Source organism: Ischnura elegans, chromosome 4 (assembly GCF_921293095.1).
Source record: "Ischnura elegans chromosome 4, ioIscEleg1.1, whole genome shotgun sequence".
Taxonomy (NCBI): Eukaryota; Metazoa; Arthropoda; class Insecta; order Odonata; family Coenagrionidae; genus Ischnura; species Ischnura elegans.
This window is the reverse complement of record NC_060249.1, coordinates 40,470,931-40,487,174: the sequence shown is the minus strand read 5'-3', so window position 1 is coordinate 40,487,174 and position 16,244 is coordinate 40,470,931. Positions and strand designations below refer to the sequence as shown.

At 37.5% G+C, this 16,244-nt stretch overlaps 1 protein-coding gene across 5 annotated transcripts in view; it reads right to left on the bottom strand.

Annotated features, from left to right (window-relative positions):
• LOC124157322 overlaps positions 1-16,244 on the bottom strand; it is a 71,995-nt gene that overhangs the window by 19,310 nt on the left and 36,441 nt on the right. For all 5 annotated transcript variants that reach the window (XM_046531952.1, XM_046531955.1, XM_046531954.1 and 2 more), the window contains 4 exons: positions 9,636-9,827; positions 5,070-5,454; positions 3,130-3,543; positions 217-509 (listed from right to left, as the gene is read on the bottom strand). In XM_046531952.1, coding sequence (XP_046387908.1) covers positions 217-509; positions 3,130-3,543; positions 5,070-5,454; positions 9,636-9,827 — 1,284 coding nt within the window. The remainder of the gene's footprint in view (positions 1-216; positions 510-3,129; positions 3,544-5,069; positions 5,455-9,635; positions 9,828-16,244) is intronic.

Sequence of the window (16,244 nt, the reverse complement as noted above, 5' to 3'; positions counted from 1 at the left end):
TCCATCATACTAGATACACCATGTTTTTTGTGCTGATACTAGTTAAAACTTAAAGAGTTCTATAATTATAAGCACTATAGCTTTCATATCTGAGATAAAAAAAGGAAAAATGTAAACACAACATCTTTTTAAACATATTCAGTTTTTAATAGAGGTATGAAAAATAATAAATTAAATTAAAATTCATTGAAAAGGAATTGCTAAACTATTACTCACGCAGCCATCTGATGAGCATCCTGTAACTGGAGCAAACCAATGTGCTCCAAAAGAGATTGAATATGGGGATCCAATTGCCCTACAGTAGCAGAGGTAAGCCCATCTGAGGGTTGACCTTGGGCCATAGGCACAGAGGTAGAGCCTGCAGGATGGGATGGCCCTTGAGCAGGGTGCCTTTCCATTACTGTGACAGGTGCAACAGGAACAGGGACGCCCTTCACAAAAGGCTCCAGCTGATGGGCTATTAAGCTCAGGTGCTTCACCTCAGTCCTTAAGGCTATGATATCATTCATCTGTTTGGACAAGAATAATAGTGACTGTAAACATAGACATCAGACAGAATTTTAAAGGAAACTATGTATTTATTTTATAACAGATACATTTTCAGTTCTCTAACTGAGCTTTACATCCTTAGGTATTTTTAATTATGGAATTAATGAATTCAGTAGACCTCACTCCACATAATATTCATGGAATGATTAAATAATCACTTCCAGCAAGTACTACCAATTGAACGAACAACTTAAGGAGGCAATACAACAGACAACAATAGCCAGCCATTACACATCAACCAATCAAAGAAGAAAAATTCATACATAATTGCAGTTTTTCCAGGGAAATTTTACTTAATTTCAGGTTAATCTTACGTGATTACTGCGATAGATAAAAAATTTAAAACACTCAAAATTACTTCAATACTTCTAAATTATGTTACATTCATGTACTATTTGACGTTCAAAATTTAACGTCTTACACTCAGTAATAAAAATTTTGTACTTCATTTATGAATGTCTCACTTGGAACCTTGAAGCATTTGTCATAATTTAAATAGCTAAAAAGATAAAAACTTGTATATTAACAAGCATAAATTTACTTAAATTTTGCTAGAAAATGGGTATTGAACTCACAAAATTTTATGTGAAATGAACTTTAAATATAACATTTTGAAATTCCTGGCCGGAGAAAGAATTCATGAATCCAATTCTCCCAGTATTCCTGTTCACTGAACACCCTATACATTCTATGTTGAATGACATGGAGAATTGGGTTGTGTCAATGGAAGTCAAGAAGAGGGATTCCATTCCCATATATTCCGGTCCATTCAAGTTGGCATGAAAAACTACAATAGCTCTGGGTGGACAAAACTAGAATCCCAATAAATATCTTAGACTCAAAATACTGAACTAAAATGACAACAGATACGGGAGATAAAAGAGTGACAGCCAGCAATTCCCTGCTGGATACACAGCATTTGCTTCATTCAACTGCTGGTTGGAGCCCTCTAAGTGATCTTGGATGTGAAAATGACTAACAGGATTATTTATGGAGGTTTGAGGTACCATCTAAGCAACAACTTACTACAGCTAACTTCCAGTTATCCGGGCTAAAGATGGGGTGAGGTGGCATGAATAATGAAAAAACATGGGTAATCCAAACTTTCAATTTAATGTCTCATAATATTCATAATTTAGGTAAATGGAACAATATATTTTTATTAATGCACATAGTCCGTTATTTAAGACTACTTCCCGGACTCATTGAGAGCTTTCTTCACCTGAATACGATATTTGTAGTGGCAATTACATGATTATACTCGTATTCCCACTGTTCCATATACTCCATCAAACTGCCTACGCAGACAAGTGCCTGGCTGTGACTCACGCTATCTCTGCTTCCACTACCCCACTGTCTTCACTTCTTCTATCTCCCTTCTCTTGACATTGACTGTTTGCGGCATAAATATGTCTGAGTCCAAAAAAATTTCTGGTTCTCTCAGACTATTATAAAAGCATGCAAAGGCGCAGCAATAATTGTGCATTTGCGATATGAAAAATACATTTAGAAATTATAGATAAAATTTCTCTTAAATTATGAGTGAATGAGAAGAATCTTCTAAAATGAATCATGTGTTTTTCCACCGCTCATCGTCTTCTGCAATGCTAGAGCAGATTTCCCAGTAAACTTGAAGCATCCCTTGTCAGGAGGGAATAAAATTATTCCCTTTTATGATGCGAATTCTGATGCAAATAATAGGCCCGGTAAAGCCTTGCATTGAAATGCATTAATCCTAGCACTTTTGCATTGGATTTCATTTATAATAAAGATTGCAGGAAATATCTAAGGAGAATGAAAATCATGGATAGCTAATCTGCAACACAGGCAATCCACAGTCGGATAATCGGGAGTCTGCTGTACTTCTACGCCTATAATATAAGTTCATTTTTATTCCAAGTTTTTGTTTTCTGTTCATGATTATAAATTGAAAACTTATCAGTAACTAAAATCCAAACTGTCACTCCTTAATTCTCCATGTCTTGACATTTTTCAGCAATTAATCTGAATTTTTTCTCAAATAAAGTGCATTTACACTTTCTCTTAATCCAGCAAATTCATTTAAGAAGTCCTGTTGGTTGGTATGGAGGCTTGCATAGAGATTAAATGTTTTCTGGGTTAAGGCTTTCGATTCATTTTGTGGAACATGTCGATTCATTTTGGTGGATGACAGTTTCCAGCATATTCCAGCTACTGTCTTCTGGTCCTCTAGGCTTCCATTAGCACAACCCAATTCTATATGTCATTCAACATGGAATGTATAATTGTTGGCTATTGTTAGCAGTTGTATTTCCACTATGTGTTGTTCCTTCCATTTGGGATACTCGCTGGAAGGCAGGTTAGGACCCAAAGACAGGAGCTGGAATGCACCCGAAACTGTCATCCTTCAAAATGAATCAACAAACCGTTAACCCAGGAAACATTTATCCTCATACCATGTTGATAGTTAAAAGAGGCCAGTTGGCTTTAATTTCTTTTACTTGATGTATTCGTTCAAAAGGTTGAGCATCTTACATACTATTGCATGTTGTACACCATAAAATACGGTAAGTCACAAGAAATATGAAAAGTTACAATTACCTGCGACTGGAAAATATCCTGCTCGACATGGATGCGGCACAGCTGCTCCTCCCAAATGGCATCAAACACACTCTTCAACCTTTCCAGCTCCACCTGGTGCCTCTCCAACTGCTCCTCCAAAGAGGCGCACTCTCTCGACACCCTCTCCACTCGAGCCATCTGCTCTATCTGAACCTGCTGCTGCATTTGTGCCTGTGCAGCAGTGGGAGGCGAGGAGGAAAGGGCAGCTGCCGATGCTGGTGGAGGGGGAGGTGCAGCCGGAGGAGGGGTAGGTGGGGTGGATGGTGGTGGGGGGGATGACATGGAGGCCCCGGCTGAAGAAGATGCCCTCTGCTGTTGCTGCTGGTGAAGAACTATGTCCCTGTGAAGGTCTTGCATCTGAGCTTTCAGATTTGACAACTGCTGACTCAGGTCCTGGAGTCAGAGGAGACCAAAATTAGGTATCCATTGCATAAAAAATCGTAATCGATAGTCATCTTATATTATAAGCATAAACTCTGTCACTTGAAACAGCTACACCATGATGGTACACTAGGAAAAGGTTTAGATAAACCTGCCTGCTATGCAATGGCCTCGCCCTGCCCACATTATGATCATTTCTCCACTGCCAAATAATTGTTCTAACCATTAAAATACACAGCTATTTACTCAAGTTTACAATGGAATAATTATGATGCCTTAGGTTTGGCTCACAGTGTACACAATGTTAATCGAAATAACCTACTTATTTAAGTAATAATTAACTAATACATTCACAGCAAATGATACCAAATGGCATTATTCTCGTCTTACACGAGAAGGACAATGATGAAAAGTTTGTCAATTTAACACCTAAGTCAGCAGTGAACAAAGTTTCCGATACAGCAAGAAGGTAATTACCAGAGCATATGTTTCATAACTCTAATATTATAACTCCTCTGATTCAATGCCTTATGCATAATTCACTCAATCACATCAGCAATTGGCATTATGTGGAAAGTTCAGGGGAAGGTACTCTGGAGTGAGGGTAAGAGATAAACGTATGACTGGAATAGCTGATGTATCAGATGCATTATAAATGTATCAATCATATGTGCACATACACACTAAAGCAGGCTAATACTATTTCATCTACACAACAAGGGATATAAGTATTTTTTTTCCATTAAATTCTCCATTATTTTCTAAGTCTTTTGCAATGCATGAAATTTCATTCTTCCTTTCCCTAAATAATCATAACATTAGAAATTCAAAATAATTGGACTTTCTCTGGCAATAAGATGAAAAATTGTACCATTTTCAGACATGATTCCATATAGGAAGGTGATATAAGGGGCATTATAAATTCCACTCCTAGAAGTGAAAATGTTTTATATTAGATGATACCAATTCTATCTTCAACTAAATAACAACTGTTATCTAAAAAAAATCATGATAAAGGTATATTTATTTTGACGAAATCACAAATGATAAGTATTTTAACACATTCAGTGCGGAGCACTTCAATTTACGTGGTCTTGTCCAAGCCGAGATACGGAGCAGGTCAATTGACGTGCTATGCTGGTCGGGCCAGGAGCCCTTTCTCCACCTCCGTACGTGACCACTTCTGAGTCTTCTGACCATGTTTATGGCCTTCAGCAAGCTTCCCTCTTTCAAACCGCGTGCACCATTTGTAAAAAGCAGTATTTGAACAGAAGTTATGGCGTGGAATCCTCCCTCTATTTCTCTTTCTTATTTTAACGGCCATTTTGACGACTTTAATGAAAATCGGGCCCGCATTGAATGTGTTAAGAACCTTATTATCACTGATATAATTATTTCTATGATACAATACTTTTACTCTCATAGAGAACATTATAAGTAATTATGCATTTAAATAACTTGAGTTACATGAAGTTTATTGTGTCATTTCAACTTTTCCTGAGACCTAAAAATCTTGAACATTATCATTTCTCCAGTACCTTTATCTGAGCATCAAAGCTACGGCAATGGTTAGAGAATGGCCCTTCCCCCTCTAAGGCTTTGGCTCGCAATGCACTCTGCTGCCTTCGTGACGGTGGGTGGAAATAGGCAGACTGAGCTCCAGGGCCACCAGCAGATGGTGCCGCACCAGCAGTACCATGATGGGCATGAGGGTGAGAAGGATGGTGAACAAGATGTGCAGGACCACCAATTCCAGATCCTAGCACGACAACTCCACCGCCTGCAGTGGATTCATATACTCTGTCGGTTCCTGGAACTACACCGCCTGCATCTTGAGCCACACCTTTGCTTCCAATCCATGGTTCTAAAGCTTGCCCAAACTCAGCCCGAAAATTAGTTCGGACCTGACTGGACTGTGTAGGCCTACAAGGAAATCATTGAAGAAAAAATTAGAGTTACTGATGACAAAGAGAGGACTACAGATAAGGCTTACAAATGAGGAAATAATTATTTCATTGTGGTTCTCTATCTAAAAAATATCGTTCCCTGAAGTATCGTTTTCCCGCATTGATCGTTTGAAGATCATGGTCCCGTCATATAATTTTCCCGCATCCATCGTTTGACGAAAATGCGACAAAGTGTTTACAATGTGTTATTTGTGGCTAATAACGACAGACACATAGTTTGAATCTTCTCCAGGAGATTGAACTACCATAGGGAGTAGCTGAGTATGTACCGTGGGAAAATAAAATTAGCGCATTTCCCAACATCCGCTATCCCCCGCTATTCAGCACTCGCCTCCCCCCCTCTAAGCTTTCCTTTTCTCCAAAATCAAAAAAAAGATTCCAGCTCGCACATGGATCGTATTACGAAGACCTTAGCTTCGAAAGAAAATATCAAGTCACACGAGAACAAAAGAAACCTTTTTTCTTGCCTCCCCCTTTCTCGCCCGCTGACTTTTTACAGCTTACCCGCTTCAAAGTTCCCAGTTTCTGGAGGTCAACTACTGCATGAATCACCTATTAGCCCAAAAGGTGAGTAACATTGGATTTCAGCAATTGCTATTATACTTTTATTAGATTGAAATTTTAGTAATTTGCACGTTATTCAAAAAAGAATGAGACCAAACACGACATATTTCTAACGTTTTTTAAGCAATTTAAGCCAGGAAATAGTTGGAAAAATATGATGGTGATTACTGGCTAAACTCAATGTCCTCGTAGCTGAGCTTCTCGGCAGTTAAAGCGGCATTTTTTTCCGAAAACAGGGTATTAGGTTATTACCAGTTACCAAATTACGAGTTATACTATAAGTCTCACTTGTCAGAGTTACTGACGAAGAGATATCTTCTCAGGATATTTTGTTTCTCCCTACAAACAATCCAAATTCATCTACACCCATGTCTCGTGTAGCGCAATTTCGATATAGCGCAAATTCGTTCCTCGGGGAATCATTGCAACGCAGCGTAGCCTAATCAAAAATCTTAAACGCTCTCGTGATAAAACGTAAACTTGCGCTAAGTACACATGAAATTTCTATCATTTTACGCATACAAATATTATTGCTTGCCTCAAATCTTCTTTTTTGTTTATATATTAATCGAAATCCATTGCTGTGCAATGGCCAAAAGGATTACTCGTCATTGGGTCGAGATAGCCGGCCTACCGAAGTAATTTATCTCATCTCCTTAACAGAATGAGTTAATTTAGATCATTAATTAAGCGTGGGGCTAGTGGGAATGAGTTTTTTTTTAAGCAATACTGGTTGAGACGTAATTTTTGCCGTCATAGGTTATCGGGCGATTGACTTCCAGGTAGAGGGTCTACGCTAAAGCCTTCAAGGTCATCGGTATTCACTGGGGAGAAATGAAGCGGTGGCCGAGTTGCACATGAAGAGCGCCAACATATGAGAGCGTTCCCTATAGAGTCTCAAACACAATAGCTTCGTTCCCTCCCCGCAGTTGTAGGCCCTCTGCGTCTCAAGAACACAGTTCAGCAGTAGAAGGTGATTTCGATAGAGCCATGCAGAGTAAAAACCAAGAGAAAATGGCAAAAAAATTGGAATGCGGGTAGAAAAATCAAGAATTTATCAAGAAAAACCATAAACCTAGAAGAGAAATTGATATAGGTCAATTGCTTTGAAAATGGAGAATGTCAAAGCGATATTGCACAGAAGTTTAAACGCACGAAGCCTTATTCTGAATATAGACGAAGTTAAAACAACAGTGACCTCAGCCGCACCAACTTTAACCAAGCGGTCTACACATACGGAAAGTTCATAGTGAATCAGTACAAAAAGACGAGAGTGGTAATCGCTCCGAGACATTTAGTGAAAGCTCCGGTTGGTTCCAGAATTTAAACGGCAAGCAGGTATTTTCAGTGCGGCGATATCAGGTGAATCTGCAAGTGTTGATAGCGCAGTCACCCCAACATTTTCTGGTGAACTCCAAGCTGTGATTGAAAGTGGCTCCTTTCCCCCTCAACTAGTTTTTAGTGTTGACGAGATGATATTCTTTTGGAAAAGAATGCATTCTCGTTCATTCATTTTCAGGGAAGGAAAACCTGGGAAGGCTTCAAGACATTTAAAGATTGTTTCACGTAGCCGCTAATGACTCGGAGGACTTCAAATTAAAATGATTTATCATTCATAAACTCCGCTAGCTATGAAATGGCATTCAAAGTAGCGTTTGCCTGTCACTTCGATGAGCGACAAAAGGGCTTGGGTGACACAATAGTTGTTTTTAGACTGGTTTGAAAAATCGTCCACTGCCGGCAATGCATTATGAACCCCTGAGATAGCAGATGTTAGCCCACCCGCACGACAGGAGGGAATTTCAAAAGCATGTAAGAATTTTTTTTAACGTGAATAAAAGTCTTCAAATGCGTGCATACTATCTTTAAAGATGTTTTAAATTACAAAAAATTATATAAATAATGTTTTCTAAGGCTATTTATGGGAATATATATGTTTTAGAGGAAATTCAATACCCAAGACCTATGCTACCAGGAACGCATCCCTATCTTCCCAATGTTAAAACGCTCTCGTATAACGCAAATTCGTATAGCGCAAATACCCCAAGGAACGCATCCCTTGCGCTATACAAGACATGGGTGTACTCATCTGACGCTACGCTAATTATAAACGAATGGGTAAGTTGCCTTATCTTTAAGACAAAAAATTTCATGGCGCAGTCATACAGTCATGTTTCGCCCTCTGCAGTATGTTCTGTGTATGCTGTAAGCGATAGCATCAGTTCCGAACTTCACCTCGTACTAGTGGTTCCGTACTTTCCGGGGTGGGTTGACTTCAAACTAGCGAGTGTTTTGCGTGTGGTTTTAATAAAGTCAGGTTTCATTTTTACAAGTTTTATTTTCATCCGTCTTCGGACCGTGGCCCTTCCAAAGAAACAAGTGAGAACTTTAAAAGATGGACTGAAAATAATTGAAGATGAAGAAAAGAATCCAGGCTAGAGCCGCGTGAATATTGCAGAACACCTCGGGTTGTCTGCTAGCAATTTATGGTAGGGGTGGGGGTAGAGCGAACTACCTGGTCAAAACAAGAAGTGAGATGAAGCAGAGGATCAGGTGGGCATGCCGCTGACAAATAGCACAACACTGTTCACACTTTACACACTACATCAATTATATTAAAAATATATTTATTAGACAGGAACATTTCAAATAATATACTATATTTGGCCTTTATGATCCATCTCACAACCAATCACTGCGCCTGCGAAAGAGGTTGTTTTAGGCATAACATGCACATTGCTCTCGTGAATACAAGTACTGGAAATGGCGTTCGATGGATAAGAATTTTTAAATTAGACAGAAATCCATAATAGCAGCGTAAATGCAGAGTAGAGAGCAAACATTTTTTAGTGAGGTGGCGTGTTCCATTAGGATATTTGAAAGAAATATTAGTCGAATCAACATTATGACTTAAGTGTCTCGATAAAGTAATTGTATTCCTTTAATTATCTAAAATCTTGTTTGAATCCTTTCACGATTATCATAATTACACACACAAAAATGGTCCGTTTCCTGGGACATAGGCAACCAAGCCAAACATTCCCGCATTCATCGTTTTTTTTTTCGTGCATCCCCCTGAAAAACGATAGATCGAGGTTCCACTATATTAGAAAATGTGAGCTTCAAATTGTAGACATAGTTTTTCAAGATAGAAATCTTCAAGTTTTGTCATTTGGGACTATACATTTAAGTCATTTTACATAACAAACAAATATGTAAGCATATGTAATGGCTTTTGATTTATTAGTTAGCTAGAAACATGCCCAACAAGAGGCCAAACACAATCCCATCTACTATTGAAATTTGAAATTTGGCACAGTAAAAATCAAACAAAGGTGAATTTTTAAAAATTGTAGCGCAGATAACTAACCTTCAAATACAACAACACTAATTGTAAGAGACAGAAGATGATTCAGTAATGATATGATATTGATAGAAATAATTTTGATAAAATTAATTCATCGACAGTAATTGCCTATTTCACCAAACAACAACATTATAACTATTAGAACATGTGAGCTTCAAGTTGTAGACATAGTTTTTCAAGGTAAAAATCTTCAAGCATATACTAACCTAGCTGTATGACCCAAGTGCGATATGGCAATAAGACGGTCAATCATTGCATGAGACAAATCCAAGAACTCATATTTGTTAGCTGCAGATGAGAATGCAGAGCAGAGTAGGAGATGAGCTTGAAGAACTGGGAGGACTGTGCCCAAGTTTGAAAGCTGCCCACGAAACTGACGTTCTTTGCTTTCAAATTGCCTGTGAAGAGATAGCAGATGCATACAAGGAAAAGTGGAGAAAGGAAGCATGGAATGTAATAAAAAAAATACATAATCATCATACAAAATCAACTGAAGGAAATTTGTTCACAGTTTAGTTATTATTATAATTAGTAAATTAAAAGTTACAATAAATTTTTTTGTTTCAATACATTTTTATTATTTTAAATGTACACCTGTTTTTTTTATTATTTTAATTTTACACCTGTAAATGATACAAAATGTATTGCAACTGGTTATGAAATAAAATTAATGTATTTGAGGAAAATTGACAGAAAATTTTAATTTACTATGTAATATTAATATAATTTCTATAATACTTGAAGGTGCCCCACATTGCGAGCAATTTAATGTAGGACAATTCAAAACCAATAGATGAAGAAAATTAAAGACCACCCGTGCCCTAGAAACCCAGGGGTGACTCAAATCCGCAACCTCCGGTTTGGCAGGCAAGGAATTACCCCTGCTGCCACCAAGGTTGGCATACCCTTTGTATGAAACTGACTTTGGTAGCCTCCAAAGTTAACAATTATCTCCAATATCTAAAAAAAAATACAAACTAGTAGGGAAGCTTCTCACAATTAAGTCAGCAGTTATGGCATTACAGTGATATTTCTCTTGGATGCCACTTGCCTTGGATGGTGAGAAATGAGAGGAAAATTTTTGAGAGCAAGAGCATACCTGTCCAAGCTAAGGACCTGGTTTTTATTAAATCTGAATTGCTACATTACCACCAACTTATTATTTGCAAACATCAATGGGGAGGAGGTACACTACAGCATCACTCAGTTTGAATAACTTCCAAAAGAAGTGAAACTCTTGGTATTCTTGCATACTGTTAGGAATGGAGATTTGTGCACTACATTAATTAAAAAAGAGGTCATATGCTTTGGACTGACTCATCAATGGTCCTCGATAATAATCAACGCAGGAAATCCTTTGACAATAATAAAAGGTGTCAGTTCACCTACACCTTAACTTTGTTCTAGACGCAGGCCCTTCTACACATGGACTTTGTAGTCAGATGATTAAGTCTTCAAGAAAATTTCCAAAGAAAAAGCTTACGAGCGATGGGCCAAGTTTTCATAGTCCTCACAGCAGTTTCACTTCCAAGAACCATTATCTGAGATGCAGATCAAGTGGTAATGAGTGGTGTAAGAAGGAATACCAAACCAATAAGTCATTTTCAATTCCATCAGCCATGAAAGGGAAAGCCTTCAGCATCCTTCAAAACATAATACTAGCAGAGGATTCGATAGCCATTTGCACAATGCATAATTCAAAATATTTTCTATTTAACGCTTTCCAGAGGAAAATCTGGAAATACCTTCATTTCTTATTCTGTTTTTAAAGGTATTTCATATTATGAAAAAAGTCACTCCCCTGCAGCTTGATATGCTTCTTTTTGTGAATTGCTGATATTAAATTTTATCCACAACCCAATTTAGACTCACCACCAGAAGTCCTTAATCCAGGGGTGGCAAACCTTTGGCTATTGAATGCCACAGTTTATGTGATGAGAGCAGGGACCTGGAGCGCTCCTCCGCTCCGCTATGCTCCGGCTCCATTGTCGGAGCGGAGCAGTTCAATTCCTACTGCTCCGCTCCGGAGCGGAGCGACGACAATGGGACTTAGGTGCTCCACTCCGGAGCGGAGCATTTCTTGCGAGAACTCCACTCCAGCAGGAACTGAACTACTCCGCTCCGACAATGGAGCCGGAGCATAGCGGAGCAGAACACAAACGTCAATGCTCCGCTTCTTGGCAGGAAATTGACGAATGCTCGCTTCTGCGGCTGTGGAATGCATCGGTTATAACCTGCGGCAATTTTTATATTGAGTTATTAATCCACAGTCCAGGCGATCTGCGGTATTACTTAATACCAATACATTTCAATTCATAATTAGTATTATGTAACAAAAGTATTTGTTTCGGGCGTGACTTAATGGAACCTTCTTGACATAATGAAAAGTAAAAATTAAAAAAATAATTGTGTGCGGCTGTTTATTCTCTGTCTTCTGTGCATCTGTACCAGACGGTGACGTGCCACGTTGAAACCTATGTCGTAAATTAAATATTTATGCGGAATTACACAGTTTTCTTTACTTTTCTGTATGTAAAAATTCTTTTCAAATTGGGAAGTCCAATATGTGTTGTATTCAAACACCATACGTTAGATATTTTTCAATCATAATAATGACAGCGATAATCTTAAGGCTTAATACTACACAAATGTCGATATTCGCTATGTATGTTGTTATATAATTTAACAGGCTTTGTGCCGACAGTTTAGTCATTCATTAATTTTATTATCGCATTATAAAATTCTATTTCGGGACGATATTAAAAAAAATTGCTGTAGGCTAAAATTTCCAAAATTGTGGGATATATTTTAGACGATGCCATAAGGTACGTTTAAAATATTAAGGATACGGATGTGGCCCATTCGTTGGGTTGAAAGAGCATTTTAATGGAATATTAAAATATACACTTGGATTTGAAATTAATATACATTTTAACCAAAGCCCATACATTTTTCGAATAACATTTTTTTGTAATTAGATGTTCTTCTGAGCAGTGTCTGTCTGTTAAACTGATGTCTGCGATAACACCTATCTCGAAATGTAGTATTTCTATCCCAGACAACACAAGCATTTGTATACAAATGGCATATCTTTTGTACATTTACAAACCGTACCGATTTTTCTAATACAATTGCATAGCAGTTCTATTCAAACTTCTTGTATACAAATGATTTGCAATTCAATTGTAATAAAAAGGCAATATACAAGCGAAATATAAATTTCTAATACCTTTGTGATACATTTGTAATTAATCTTTAATTAATTTTAATTATAATCTTTACATTGTAAATGAAGTAAAATTGATATTTATAACTATGGAAAAATTAATAGCATAATATCATAATTGCAAACGACTTTTTTCATGAAAATATCTTAAAAATGAATGCACGAAACAGCCTTGGTAACCATCAGTTGTTGATTTTTTACTCAACAGAGAGGATCACAATAAAATAAAGTTTGGATTCGCGAGTGCATATATTCGGAATACGCTCTTTTTCTTGCGAATAAGTGTGAAAAACATTCACAAAAAAAACAAGGATATATAATATCTCTTTATACCCTACAAGATCAGTTATGAATCCAGCAAGTAGATATTTTGTATTTGACGAATCGACGAATAAATCCTTGTGTGGCATACCTGGATGTAAGCAGGAAAGGATCTCTGTAAGTAAATCTTTTGCTATCTTTTAGTTTATAATTTCTGCTCTCCATGAATTTCGTAATGTTTTCAATTTTCTCCTTGTCAGGTGCTCTATATAAATGTGCGTATTTAAAAAAGTGGCTTATTGATCGCTTTTTTACTAAGGGTTGTAAGAGTGTATATGAGTATTTATAGATATATTTTTAAATTTCTAATAATACATTAAAATTTAAAATCTGACCCTTCATACTGATAAAAGGAATACTTATTAATCTGCAGGGTAAATCAGGATACAATTTGGAAAGACATCTAAAAAGACACCACCCTCTGGAGGCTACGTTGGTGGCATCGAAAAAGTTTGCCAACCTAAAAAACGCTGTTGAGGCATGCGGCTCTTCTCAGCATAGTTCTCAATATGGACAAAAGAAAAGAGGGGATAAGAAGACTAACTTTGTTGTAGACATCAATTCCACTACTATTTTCGACGCCTGTGTGGAACTGGTGACGGTGAATGGAAGACCATTTTCCATCATTAATGATTCCGGTCTGCGGAAGATTATTGACCCTCTTCTTTGTGCCATGGGAAAAGATGCCAAAGCATTGACCATACCTAGCGTTCAAGAGAGTATAATCAAAAAAGCTACGGAAATAACTAATAAAATACGGCAAGAAGTGCACGGGATATTAGTAAACCTAAAAGTGGATACAGCAACAAGATTAGACCGGTCATTGATTGGAGTGAATATACAATTCATCCAAAATGGAAATATTTCACTACGTACCCTTGCTGTAAGGGAAATTTCCAAAACACAAAATGGAGAAAATCTTATGGATGAAATATGCGACATCTTGTCTTCGTATGGAATAGAGTCAAAACAGATCCACTGCCTGACCACTGATAATGCCAGTAATATGGCACGCATGGTGACCCTCTTAAGAGAGTGCGTTAAGGTTGCTTCCCCACCATCTGCAGAGGAAATTGAGGACCAAATTGACGAAATGGACAACATGGACGAAGATGAAGATTTAGAAGACGCGGTAATTGCTGTGGATGATCTTCAAGAGGGACTATCTTCAGGAGGTGACATTTTTAAACTCGAGGAAGAGTCGATAATGTGTCGCATGAGGTGCGTTGCACACACGCTTCAACTTGCTGTAAAAGACTCAATGAAAACTCAAGAAGTCATGAGCATCCTGGATAAAGTAAGAAAGCTTTCCAGGCGTCTTAGAACTCAAGGAATGATGATATTAATAAAAGAAAAGAAATTACGTAAGCCTGTTTTAGATTGCCCGACAAGATGGAGCTCGACACACTTGATGCTCGAAAGAATTTTAGAGTGTAAAGAACTATGCAATATTATTTCTCAAACAACAAAGAAATTCGACACAGAATATAATCTCACGTCCACGGAATGGAAATACGTAAACGATTTACACAAAGCACTGGAGCCGGCAAAATTTGGGACACTGAAATTACAGGCACAGAACCTCACACCTGGAGATTGTTGGAGCATTTGGATGCTGTGTAAATTAGAAACATCTAAGATGGAAATTGATGTAGCCAAAAGATTGGTTGATAGTATGAATGTTCGAGAAGCTAGGTTGCTAGAATGTGATGGGTTTGTAGCAGCTTTATGTCTTGATCGCCGATATAACATATTGTTATCACATAGCGATGTAAAACGAGGCAAAGAACACCTAATAAAGTTGTACGACCGAGTGAGGTTACTCCAGGGAACCCCGTCAGCTCAATCAACGAGTGAAAACGAGGTACCGTCGGATGACGAGTTAGATGACTTGGAAATTCTATTGAAACGTGCGGAATGTCGTCGTAGGAGAAACCAGTCATCATCAGGAGAGCATCCAGTTGATATTAGAAGTATGTTGGAAGAATACATGAAATTGCCCCGAGAAAAAAAGGATCAAAATATTTTACATTTGTGGGAGAAGGAAAAATTAAAAAATGAAGAACTATATAAGCTTGCATGTGTGGTAAATTCCATTCCAACGACTCAGGTCAGCGTCGAGCGCCTCTTTTCAGGCGTGAAATTTGTGCTCTCATCACAACGCTATAATTTATCAAAAGATATGCTAAACTCAATAATGTTAATTCGATGTAATGACTTGTTTGGTATTCAATAATTATCTGATTTTTAGAGTTTTGTAATTTTAATTTATAAAAAACATCATTTTAACTAAAATTTTCGAAGGTGGTAGGATGATTTCATAAAGTTCCTTTAGCGATTACAGCCATCGAGTGGTTAAACGAAGTGTTATTTGGGTGTTACGCAGCATGTATTGCCTATAACATAATGAATACAGTTATAAAAAACTCAATATTGACCAACATGCTGTAATGTCCATGTAGGTACATGGCAGAATTGTCAAATATTCTATGTATCATCTCTGAATTTCATTGATAGCAAAGAATAGTAAAACCAAAAACATGTAATAATCAAGTATAAAAAATCATGTTCACAAAATTGAAATATTTTATTAGTTTTTTATGTGACTCCAGTGCCATTAAAACCCGCATAAATGATAATCATTGTGAATTATAGTTACGAGCAGGAAAAAATCTACATTATACACGTACTTGAAAGGTAAAAATCGCAGCTGGCGTAATTGCTGTAAAGATATTATGTCACGTGTTGAAAGGTGTTAAGTACCTATGTTTAAACGTATGCTTTTTTATTTGAAACAGCGGAAAGTAGTGCATCATTTAATTTTGATTTCCAATTAAATTTTCGTTATAATGGTTGATTTGGCTATGGACATATTGATGAATACTAGTCCACTTTTACAACGGTATCATTATACTAAGAAACCGATATTTTTTTATAAAATGATGCATTCTAAATAAAAACGTCATGATGGGAATATGCTATTAAATCTCGCTGTGCCATCACGTGTGGGTAACCCTGCATTATATTCAAATACGATTAATAATGGGTAATTCTATCTGGAAAATACGCTCTTCCAGGTGGCAATAGAATTTATGGAACAAAGTCCACATAAAAGTAATACCGGAGCGGAGCAGCATTATAGCAATTCGCTCCGCTCCAGGGAGCTCCGAAATCCCGCTCCACCCGAGCGCTCCGCTCCGACATTGCTCCGACCTGCTCCGCTCCGCTCCGGCCGGAGCGGAGCGGAGCACCCCGGAGCAACAATGAA